Here is a 13,086-nt window from a genome sequence, read left to right on the forward strand (position 1 = left end):
CGAATCCTGTAATCTATTAAATAATTAGTAATAATAATTAGGGGTGTTCCTTAAATTTAAACACTAAAAAAAGACAACGTGGGCTGTGTTTTGTTCTCTTACTCACAATGCTGTACTAATGTCTGTCTTACTCCCAGGGAAATACTACCTCCCGTCTAAGTGCACTGCGCGCTTGAATTCAGACAACCTTATAAATAGATTGTAATGTATTTTAACAGCCTGGCTACTGTATTTCATCCACACGCTTTTCACTTCCCTGTAGTGCGTCTTATCTAAAGCTCTAAAAGAATACGTCGGAAACACCAAGCATGTGTCATCAATCATACTGAACTGAAGTCTTGTTCATTGTGAATTAATCGGAGCTCCTCTTTATCAGTAACCTATTTCTATGGGCACAAAGGAAGAGGTTTGTACTGTACTTCTAAGTTTAGAATATGAATAATAAAGGTGCTAACAGCTACAGTACCATCTCCGTGTACTATCCTAGTAGCCACCTGGAAACCTAAATTGTCATTTCCTGTGAATTCTTGGTATTTAGTGATAGTTTAGGAAAAATGTTTATTTATTGTAAACAAGTTGTTTGGACACTTGAATAGTAAATACAGAAAAATAATCATTTTGATTTCTATAGAAGCTTAGGCTACATTAAGTGTCTAGGTAGTATTTATTGCCTAATAACTCCAGTTGTAATAAGATTTTTGTTTGAAAAATGACTAGAAACAAACAAACCAATGCTACAGTACATGTCCTAGAATATTCTGAACCATTTGATGCCTGAACTGTTCTGGTAATGCTTTGTGTTTTCTCATGAAAAAACAAACAGCTAGAATCCACAAGCACTTTTTATTTTTTAAAAAATATTATAAACATGTCAGTACATTCTAATAAGTCTGAAACTTTGGTGTGGGATATTTTTCTGTGTGGTGATTGTAACACATGCTACTGGATGCTACTTTCTGAGTGGTTTTTGTTTTAAGCACATGGACTTACTGTACCTCCTTTATTGGGACGATGGGAAAGCTACTTTACAGGCAGGTAATAGTGAACCCATTAACAAATAAGAAACATGCATAAATAAATACATAATACATTTATGTATTTATACCTAAATAAATACACGCATTAATGAGAAGAACAAGTATGTGTCCTAAGTCATCTTCATGATATAGAAAAATAACAAAGAAATTGGGTCATTAGTGTGTGAGACTAGATACACAAGATACATGAGTCATGAAAAAAATAAAAAATATATACGATCGGTTGTCCAAATTAAGGAGGTTAATAGCTGTGGGAATAAAGGATAACTTACTTCTATGGCATTTGAATCTAGTCAGTCTAAATCAACACCCAGATGGAAGGCAATCCGAGTCTCTGTGCAAAGGGTGGTCACGACAGTCAGAGTGATTATAATGCCCTTCTGCACTGTAGGATACTTTGATCTAGACTGAGCTTGGCTTGCATTTCAGATCATATCAGAAAGGTTTGAAACAATGCATTGGGACAGAAAGGGACATTTGTCCCTTGAGAATGCTTCTGTATCGTGTAGCCTTCTTCGTCTCTTGAAGGCCAGATGGAAATTTTGTTTTCTGGTAAGCGGGTAAGTTTGATATTTATGTAAGGACAAATACAAAGTCCACACATGAGAGGGCCTTAGCCCAATTTGCTCATTTACTTTCAAGGAGCTTATTGATCTGAAGATGTCATGCAGCTTCTCCTTGAAAGGGCTTTGACTTTGACAACATGGCAGGGTAGTTAGTCACAGACTCCTGCAACCCGTTTTAAAAGCATTTCCTGGTAGGTACTGCTTGGATCCTCTGCTCTGTGTTCCACTGTAGATCTTAAAGGAGCCTGCTGGGTTGACTTTGAGGATTTTGAGTACTTGATTCAGGTTCCTTTGTAGTCTTCTCTGTTCCGGACTAAAGAATTCACTTCTTCTAACCCGTCAGTGTAGGACATTCCCTTAAGTCCCTGAACATACCTGAATGTTCTTCTCTAGACTGATTCTAGTGGAGCAATATCTTCTCTTGCAGTGTGACATCTGAAATTGGGCACAGTATTCTGCATGAGGTTTTATAAGTGTCTTATACAGTAGAGGTTTAACACAACACTCATCGAGTGTATTCATTAAATTATACACTGATTTACATTCAGTCTGTCTGTTTTATTGCTTGCACACATACTGTAATATTTCCCACAACTATTCATGGAGTGTGTACTGCAAAAATTGCAAAATGTAGGCATGCTGTAGCTATATTGTGAGTTTGTAAATTGATGACATTTGCAAATTCAATATGATTTGGGCAGGTGCTGTCTTGGAGGTGTAGTGTGGAACCAAACGCATGTAGTTCTTGACATCAGATAACAGACAGTGTTCTGTCAATAAGTTCTTTACAAGGTTGAGTCCAGAGATCTAGAGTAAAATCAAGCTAAGGAAGTAAATTTATCAAAAAAATATGTAGACTTAATATGTAAACTGTCATCTTTAATTTCTTACATGATCTGTTATAGTTTGACAGGGTAATAGTTTGGCAAGTTTTAAATGAAAAACAATTCTCATTATGGTTTTCTCAAAAATAAGCTAAATTTAGACAAAACATTTGGAAAAAAAACTGAGCAGATGGTTGTTGCTACAGTCCTGTTATGAAAAAAGTGGTTTCATTAATGTAATTTTTTCCTGATATCCCTAAGTTCCGGTTAACTTATGTGAGACCGTTGTGTGCTGTCTGTCTTCCTAGAAAAGCTCTGTGGAGCTCTATTATTGCAGTCTATAAAAGGAAAGGATATTTAATTTTTGAAGTTCAAATGTGGAGAATATGTTTTAATACTGCCTTGTTTATACCTTCATTTATACATTGTATTATTATTATTATTAGTAGTAGTAGTATTTTCACTTAAGTGCAGAATATTTGCTAGTTTTGAGAATTGACCTTTTCTGAAAGCTGTAAAATCTTAAGTAGATGAACCATGAATCTGAGGGCGGAGTGGGGAGCTACAGTATGTTGGTGTTCAAGGTGCAAAGGATTAAGGAGAGGTCAATTCTACAACATTTCAGCTATGCAGTCTTCAAAGAAAAGATGAAAAAAATGAAACAGAAGATAAACAAGCAGAATCTGTTGTCTTTTTTATTTTCTTATTTTTCAGCATGGAATTAACCTCTCTGGCTTCAATCAATCACTACATAGATATGTACTTACAAATAAATAATGTGGAATGTACAAATACATACAGTATTCAGTGTAAGAATTCTGTACAGTACCATCTTATTTTTGTAGGAGTAAAAGTGTATTGTACTAATTTTTAGACATATCCTTTTCTATTCGTGCAGTATTATGTAGTCATTTAAAATCTCTGTGGGTCAATGAATAAATACAATAAATCATTGATATAATTCTGGTACAAATGAATAAATACAAAGTACCTTGCAAATATTTGGATTTGCATATACAGTACATACTGTACAGTGTGTTTAAAACAGACTATAATTTTGTTTTAGAGGGTGGGATATTAATGAACTTCCTGGTGATATTTAAGAGTCTTATACAAAGAGGTTTTGATTGATTTTTGGAATGGTTTGGAGATCAGGAGGAAGGAATCAATACTGTAATTTGCAGATAACCCTGGGACAGCATGACGATAGCTTGATTGTATTCATGACTGCAAAATTAAAAACAAATCCCTTTTAATATCTGCATTTCCTTTTCTAAAATTGCCGAAAATTTGAGCTTTTAATGTTACAATGCCAAAATGATCAATAACCAAAAAATGAATGCAAAATTAAAGTGTTATATTTTTTAAAATCAGAATCAAATTCTTTCAGTAACATTACATTTTGGCCATTATTTTTTATTTTAGTAAGAAACTAAAAAATTAAAAACAGTAGTTTTTTTTTGGTAATTTTAGAAGAAGGGGGGTTTAGTTTTTGTAGAAATGATGCTGAACAATACAAATGTCATAGACAAGGAGCTGCAGCACACGCTTGGGATTCTACAGAGAGACCTGTAGAGGCTTCATTTGTCTCCTCGTTAGTGTTAGTCTAGAGTGCTTCACAGCAGCTGCTAACCTCCAGCTTGATAACCAAATTCAACCCTGTGCAAAACCACTTAGACTAGACCCTTCCCACAGCATCCTGTTGTATAAAATTACAAAACGATGCAAACACAGTTTTTAAACATAATTCTACTCACACCCTGACTGCTCAAATTAAAGTCCTAAATTACTATAAATGTCAGCAAAAACTAAAACCTACTTTTGGTAGGAATTGCAGCCTCAAGTCTTTTTTTATCAGATTCTTTACAAACCTTTTACACAGGCTCGGTGCAGTTTTCACCTGCTCCTCTGGGCACTGTTGGCCTCACAGCTGCATCCTTGGCTAGCTTCCTCCTTTCCGGACTGCTCCGCGTGGAGGGACAGCCTGATCTAGGCAGTGTCTGGGTGCCCTCAACTTCTTGATGATCAGCTTCGTCATGCACCAAGAGCGAGGGTCTTTAAACAGTTTTTAACCCTTCTAATGGACTGTATAACTGTATCTGTGCCCCAGTCTCAGAGCTGAGATTCTGAACTCCTTGGTGGTTGTGGTTGAGTCATTGGTTGACTGAGGGACCTTACAGAGATGGCTCATTAGCGCCTTAGAGGAGGTAGCTGTCAGTCCTTGAGATCACGATGCCGGACAGCTCTGCTGCTCTGTATTTAAGAGTGTGCCTCGCGGTACACAGGCTGAAGGCAGTATGACTGTTCACTGGGGCTCTGCGCTAGAGTCACAGCTGAGGAGACAGACAGACAGACACAGAGAAAGTCTAACTGACTGCTGGCCCTTGACAAACAAGCCAAAGCAACTACCTGGTTGCAATGCATTTCTTTCCCAGCCTGTAACTGGGAAATTTTATTTTGAAATCATGAGGAGCACTATTGTACATAGACAGAGGCTTCTCACGTTATTCACCCCTATTTTACAAATAATTTGGCTCATTGGGGTAATTTGTGATACCTACACTGACTTAGGTTTACTATAGTAAATCAATTCAATATTGAATATTAAAATGACTTGTCTATTTTTCCTTCATATTAAGTATTTACCTATTTTTGTTTTTATTGTGTGGTGTAGGTTGTTTATATATAAGAAATGGCAATTTCCATTTCAAAGTGTCATGACTTGCCGGCTAGGAAGTACTGTAACAAAATTATGACAACTGAACAAGGATCTGCAAAATTACTTTTGCATGGCACTGTACAGTATGAAAAGTATGACCCTTTTTTGTTATTATATTTTACCAAATAGAAAATATACAACATGTACAGATCAAGCTTTTGAAAGCAAAAAGTGTCCCTACAACATGAAATCAAGAGAAAGAAAAACAATTAAGACAAAGGACTATTTTAATAAATATTGTTAAGTAAGCAAATCTCCATCCAGGCAGAGAAAGCATTTACAGTAATTCATGAAAGCTGACAGCAATCTGGGAGTCAGCCATTTGCAGGAGCGGTCTGGGCTCGTTGTTATGGCTGCATCATTCACACGTGCTGGGATATCCCTTGCAGGAAGCCAGGAGCACTCTGAAAAGTAGGGGCCTTACGTTTCAAACTGTCCTTTGAGTTCCTTTCCATTTGTTTTTGTGTTATAAAACATTGATAAACTGCACATTGCCAACAACATAATCAAACCTCCACCTTATGAACAATCCTTCTCTATTAGTCAGGGGCAGCGTGGGCAAATGTCCTGTTCCGTAGTGTTTCAGCGAGAGTCGTGGCAGAGCAGTCTTCCTTCTGTGTGCCGAGGGTCTGCACACCCCCTCTGAGCTGCGTTGGCTCCGATTTCTCCCATTGAAGTAGCACTGGATAGCCTGTGGTTTTATTCCCAAAGGTCTCCTCTTTGTGTTTCTGATCCACTGCTACAACTGAAAATACAGAGAATGAGAAACACCCCTTATTAAACTCTCCAGTGAAATCTCTGAAGGCTCCAGTCCTGGATGTACATTTTCTTCTGTTTTAAACTCTTGACCTAACTCTTTTTCTGCTACTTGTGTAGGTCCTATTTGACTTACATTACTGTAAATTTTTAGACAATACTTTAGAAATTCAGGTGGGGAGCTGCGTCAGGTTTATTCCATGCTGAAAAAAAGAAGAAAGAAAACACAACGTTTCGGCTGTGGAGCCTTCTTCAGGTGTCATACTTTAGAAATGACCAACATAACAACATGAAATTAACACACCAGCACCCTCCTGCAATTTTGATTTCAAGTTTTCAAAAGAGGGGTTGTAAATTGACCAGGTTACATGATTATGTAATATTGTAATTGGCTATTCAATAAATATCTATGACAAATATGTTTATAAAAATCAGTTGATCAGTTGTGTGTAAGATCCACACAGGGGAAAATGCAGTGCTTTGCTTGTATATTCCTAAATTTGACGCTTTTGTTTTTTAGAATATGCTAACCTTTGGTTTTGGGCTAGGCAATATCAGTACTGTTCCATTTTACTCCTAAACTCTCTAATGCAAATTTATTAAATTTCATGTTTCACTCTTAGCATCACGAAACACAGTACATTACAATTGATCGTGATACAAGAGGTGGGCATCTTGAGAATGTGTTACATCAAAAGTAAATAATTTGTGTCAACCAGTCATAGTGATTAGTAAGTTGTCCAGATTTTCCATGTAAAATAATTCTATAAGATACATAACATTCGAAGACCAGCTTTAGACACTGAATAGTTCATCTCACAATGAGTCTATTAAAGAATTTCCCAGGGCCACAGACACATAAAAATGATTCCCTTCAATAAGGCATTTATATTATTCTACTGTGTATGCTCCTTAAAAATCAACCAGCAAGCAAAACAGAAAAAAAATACTTGAAACTTGGCAAAACTACATGTTTTGTCAAGACCACTATTGTCAGCAAAGAAGATCATCATGGCATTTTAACCTGACATTCATCCCGGTTCATATTAGCTGACATTTTAGTGAACATAGGCACAATCAAAATATGATAGTGGAAGTCACTCTTGGTGAAAAACAAGGCTTCTTTTCCAAGGCTTCTCACCAGATGGCTTCTCACCGATGTCTCTTAAGTTTCTTTTTTGCTGGACATGAGGACCGGAGCTAACATGACCAACTGTGTTACAGACAGAGAGCCCAGCAGCGGAAGTTACAACCTGTCCACTGGAACCAGCTTCTACAGCTGTGTCAGTCAGATCACCATCGGTGAGTACTCCTGAACACCTGTAAAATATTCTAAAACTGCAGGTAATATACTCTATACAGTATAATAATAATAATTGCTTACACTTATTTAATGCTTTTCTGGACACTCCACTCAAAGCGCTTTACAGGTAATGGGGATGCGATGGCAGCCATAGTGCGCCAGTACACTCCCCACACATCAGCTCTCAGTGGAGAGGAGAGCAGAGTGAGGAAGCCAATTCATAGATGGGGATTAATAGGAGGCCATGATTGATAAGGGCCACTGGGAAATTTGGCCAGGAGGCCGGGGTTACACCCCTACTCTTTTCGAGAAACGCACTGGGATTTTTTTAATGACCACAGAGAGTCAGGACCTCAGTTTTACGTCTGATGGCACCTGTTTACAGTATAGTGTCCCCATCGCTATACTGGGGCATTAGGAACCACACAGACTGCAGGGTGAGCGCCCCCTGCTGGCCCCACTAACACCTCTTCCAGCAGCAACCTTAGTTTTTCCCAGGTCTCCCATCCAGGTACTGACCAGGCTCACACCTGCTGGGTTTCAGTCGGTTGCCAGTTGTGAGTTGCAGAGTGATATGGCTGCTGGGGTATATAGTCAAATTACTGTATGAGGGTAATATGGTGGTGCAGCAGTGAACCAGGTCAGTTGCTGTACTATCTGTGTGGAGTTTGCCTGTTCTCCCTATGTGCGCATGTCTCTCCTCCAGGTTTCCTCCCACAGTCCAAAGACATGCTGGTAGGTTAATTGCCTAATTGTGATCACTGACACAGTACATACTATATTCAGAGCTCTGAGATCAAGTGTGTTTGACCAAGTTCTTGACTGGAACAATCTGAAATAAACTCAACAGCAGGGTTTAGACTAAAATTTAAAAAGTGTTTAGCTTTCGGTACTTGCAAAATGGCATTACATCATAATGTACATCCAATGTACAGTACACTATACATCCTATAGTGAATATTGCATGCTGATACCATATATGTACAACAGGACAAATGCAGCTTAAGAACTTGATCAAATTTCAATTGTACTAAATCTTAGCCATTGAAGGAAAAAATCCTTTATATGTTCCATTGTAATTACCGTAATTCATTAAATTAGCAATCGCCTATTCACTCTACACTAACACAGACATACAGTACACATACACAAATATAGTGACGTTTTATCCATTTTAAGATTTTTATGGAGGTTAGCCTTGAGCCTAAGTAGAGAAAATCAATATGCTTTAACAATATAGTAACTTACTCATTTTCTATGAATGGAATCAATACTTCTTTACTGTAATGGTACTTTAAGCACGGTCTCTAATTGTTTGGTCACAAAGCATTGGTATCAATGTCAGCATTCAGAGCTATAAAAATAATATAATTTAAACGGCATAGTCATTCCCGAGACACAGAGCCAGCATGAAATTGCTTCTGGACAGCCATGTATGTCACAGCCTATCAGTGTACTTCGAGGCCTAAAATTCTGTGCTAGCAAAAGCTGAAAATAGCATTTTTTAAAAGGTTTGGGGTACTTGTTATAATTAACTTTGGGGCACAGGGACCTGTTTTACAGTGTGAAGCACTGTATTAAGATGATGGGCAATGTAAGAAATATTTGAAAAGAACTGCTAGGCCTACATATATTAATATGTAGCTTTGAATTCATTGGCATCTGTTGAAAATAATAGAAAACATTGCATTAAAATGTTTATTTTTTTCCTGTCAGATTTATGCCAGACATTTTGATAGTAATAAATACTAGATGATGAAATTCTATAGTGCTTAAGATTTTAAGGAAGTTAAAAACTATGAAATCAGATAAAGTATAACATTGTCAGAAATAAAAAAAACGTGAGACTTGATGTCAGATATTAATGGACACTTTCTGTAGATCCCTCAACTATGAGCCCTGGTGGAGTTCTACTGCTGCTCATTTTAATTAAAGAAACTGAAGGAACTGAATTGTCAGAAACACTTCTTGCCACTAGATGGCAGCATCTGCACATGCATTTTTCTTGCTCTAGGTTTAAAGCATACTGTGAGATGCCTCCAAACTTAATAATAATAATGTTTCTTTATTAGCCCTATACAATTTCTTGCATTAGGAATTCGTCTTTTCGCATACCCCAGCTTTTCTCCATGGAGACACAGACACACAGACATGGCTTGGGGTCAGAGCGCAGGGTCTGCCATTGTACGGCGCCCCTGGAGCAGTTAGGGTTAAGGGCCTTGCTCAGGGGCCCAACGGAGTAGGATTCCTCTGCCGGCCGCGGGATTTGAACCGGCAACCTTCCAGTCAAAGGCGCATATCCTTAGCCACAGAGCCACCACTCTGCCCCTTCAAACTAATGCCTTGTAATGGACATGAGCCTGCAGTAGTGAGTAGTTCAAAAGACTACAGACTTCATCCTCTTGACACCTAGCATCAAGTTACCTCACTTTTGTCACCAGCAGAGAGCATCATTTATGGTCTTTTCTAAAATAAAAAAAATGTTTTCTGATGAGCAGCATTACCAAACCCAGAGCACTGACTATGAACAGACAGGGCGTTCCCCCGTTGATCCCCATGCCGAGTGCGTGCCTTGTGGAGGTGGGAGGAACCACCAGCAGCACCAGGAGAAGAGCCATCCAAGCCGAGGAAGACCATGCAAACTCCACCATGACAGGTGTTCCAGTCCTTAATCAAACTGAAAACCTGGAGCTCCACCAAGCTACCATGCTGTCTCCACTCCTGGGCTTCATCCCTGAAACAGCCGGCCTGACGCTTGGACCGGAACACTGGCGCAGAGTCGCGCAGCTCGTCAGTTTGCGTGTATCCTGTTGTCACTGAGCATGTGCTGTCAATCACACTGCTGACCTAAAGGCTGGTTACAGATACATCCACACGAGGGGCGCCAAAAATAATTCAACTCTGAGGGTCCAAACAAACATTACAAACGATTTCTTCATTGCTTTTTTGAGTATTAATGTGAAGAAGCTTTGAGAATGAAATCAGGGATCCCCATTACCTGTAAAGAGCTTTGAGAGGACTGTCCAGAAAAGAGCTGTGTAAGTGTGTGGAGGTATTATTACATGGTAAAAATGTTGGTTGACCTATCAAGATGATTGTGTCGCGAAACCTGTGCCTTGTGGAGCGGTGAAAGTGTTACCCGCACACATGGGGCAGCTGGGTGAAAGTGTCACGTGCCTGAGGTGACGGCGAGCGTCCTTGTGTTGCAGGCTTTGAGGTGTGTGGACAGGTGGCCATTGGCTTCTCCCACTGGAGGAACCCGTTTCCGCCCGACGGCTGCCTGCCCTCCAGCCCGGGCACCTGCGAGTCGGGGGATGGCGCGGCCCCTGGCCTCCCGGCCTTCCTGCCCCAGGCCGAGCTGTCAGACCCCGTCTCCTGCCCCGCCTCCATCTCCATCACGCCAGTGCCTTCCTACAGCAGCAGCCAGGAAACCATCAGCGAGAGCACCGTGGGTAAGCGCTGTCCGACTGCACGTACTGGAAACTCGACGTTATGTCCGCTCTTGTCTTGTGGCGAGACCACACCTGTCTCCCTCTGCATCTGTAGTGGAACAGCCCTGAGAGAGCAGCACAAGTGATGTCGCCCCCTCTGAGATCCAGACAGTGCAGACTCTGGTAGAGGGCCTGCTCTCTGGGTGTGGTGGAGTTATCTGCTGCCTAGGGAGTGGTGCTGGTATTCCTGGAGCTAACAAGTGCCCAGGATCGAGTCCCGAGGGGTACGGGGATCAAGTCCCGAGGGGTACGGGGATCGAGTCCCAAGGGGTGCGGGGATCGAGTCCTGACTGGTACAGGGAGATTCCCACTCAGCACTTTAGCATTCACTATATTTGAACCCAAGACAGTGGTTTTACATGAGCATCACAGCATGTTCCCCGGCAGAGCCGGAGATGAGAATATCAAGCTCATTCTGCTTGTAACTGAACCCAGCCTGGTGAAACAAAAGGCCACGCAAGATCACATAGGTCATATTCAATTCTGCCTTTATATTGGCGCTGTGCTTAAAATATTAATTAGATGTGCTTCTTGATGAATGTGTGTTGTATTATTACACCTTTGGACATACAAAGGTGCAACTACCAAAATCATTAAAGGTGAAACACTGAGCAATTGCCCATTAGTCTATATTGATTAGAGATGGATGAGGTTCTTTAGTACTTCTCTGGATATAAAAAGAAGGAAAGGGTTTTCAAATATCGGGCGAGAGCAAGGTGTGATTGTTGGAACAAAGGAGATAATAAAAGCCATTGCGTTAGTATTTTACAATCATAATTTCTTGTAAAGTATCCCAAGCTCTTCACATATACAGTAGGAAGGAACCCACTCTACCCATTGCTGAAGTACTGCCTCCATCAAAGTGATGCAAGGCAGCTGCCAGGAGCCCTACCACAGCAGATCGAATGGAGAAGTGAGACGCTACTTGAGCAAACTGAATTTTAGGAAGGGATTTTAAGGAAGCTGGAATTTGCAAGTGTGTCATTTAGCCAGGAACCTAGGGTTAACAGTTTCAGATGATGCAGCGTCTCTAATGGATTTGGGCAATGGGTTTCACACACTAGGAGGCCCTCTCACACCCTGTGTGGAACCCGGTCTCTGGTAGAAAGAGCTGCGCTGTAGATTTCAGATTGTACTGTGCTCAGGACTGTACTCGGGCATTCTTCCCCAAGCCTGAAGCCAGCCCATTCAGTGTCTTATACGAGAGCAGGACAACCATAAAAGCCACTGGAAATCTGACATGCAACTTGGTAGGATGGTAGTTCCTCATCTGAGCTTAAAGATACTGGAGACAGTGAATCCTATATACACTGTACTGTCACTGTCAGCAGGTAGACCAGTAAGTAAATAATTGCAGTGGTATAATCATGATTGTAGATTATTTGCCATTCATATAACAATTGTTCTCATTCTTCCAGAGTGGAAAATTAACCTGCATGTCTCAAAGGGTCTGAATGACAGGTATTCGGAAAGCTGACAGAATATGAATGCCATTCACTTACAACAGAATTGTAGACATAGAACTGTAGGCATATGTACATCATTCAGGCTTGTGTGTTATTGAAAGTGTATCAAAGGGGGTGGCTCAGCATTTTGTACAGCAGTTTGATAGATATGTGTTTGGATAAACAATAATGTTGAAAGGGTTTTTACACCAGAAAGAACAAATATGACATCTGGCCTTTTTTAATCACTTCCTGGGTCAGAGGTTTTGTTTAAGAAGGAGGTCAAAGGGTACTGGCTGAGAAGAGGTACAGAGTTTTATAAGAATAGAACTGACCTTTTTAAACTGTGTACAGCAGCTTGTCCCTGACTGAGGAGTTTATGTCCCTGACAAATCTAATTTATGTACAAGCAATGACAGGTCATTTACCCAGCAAGATTATAAGCGTCAGGTCTGCAGTAGCTAGTTCACATTTCTTGTCAGTATTTTTAAACTTTATAAACTTGCTTTAAGTAACCATCCAGTGAATCATTTATTAGGTTTGTTTACTCTGTGCTGCTGAATGGGAGTAAAGGTATTAGTCAAAAAGCTCTGTTTGATTAACAATGTCTTATGAACCCTGTTAAATCAGAGATCCCATTACCTTCATATCTTTCACAGGCTGTTGTAAATTCTTAATTTAAGCTTCCCTGACTGTTATCATTTATGAATGAGTTTGCGGCTTGTGTAAACAGATCAGCCAAAAGTACTGTACATCACATTTGTACAGCATTTCCCTTTTAAACTTGGGTTTTATTCACAGAGTCGGAACCTATATATAGCAAACTGCCCCCAGCCTAAAATCTCCTCTGTTTCATCTTTCCATTTATTTGGTTGGTGTGTAAGTGTGTGTGTGAAGTCAGAGTGATTTCTAGTATTAACTGGAACAGTTCAGCCGCAGGACAGC

The 13,086-nt window shown here is 40.0% G+C and overlaps 1 protein-coding gene across 4 annotated transcripts in view; it reads left to right on the forward strand.

Moving 5' to 3' along the window:
- Nucleotides 1-13,086, forward strand: part of LOC148655355 (anoctamin-4) — a 121,668-nt gene that overhangs the window by 783 nt on the left and 107,799 nt on the right. For all 4 annotated transcript variants that reach the window (XM_088645930.1, XM_088645927.1, XM_088645928.1 and 1 more), the window contains exons 2-3: nt 7,127-7,204; nt 10,415-10,657. In XM_088645930.1, the coding sequence (XP_088502056.1) occupies nt 7,127-7,204; nt 10,415-10,657 (321 nt within the window). The remainder of the gene's footprint in view (nt 1-7,126; nt 7,205-10,414; nt 10,658-13,086) is intronic.

The sequence above is a fragment of the Lepisosteus platostomus genome, chromosome 9 (genome assembly GCF_059453375.1).
Source record: "Lepisosteus platostomus isolate fLepPlt1 chromosome 9, fLepPlt1.hap1, whole genome shotgun sequence".
Lineage (NCBI taxonomy): Eukaryota > Metazoa > Chordata > Actinopteri > Semionotiformes > Lepisosteidae > Lepisosteus > Lepisosteus platostomus.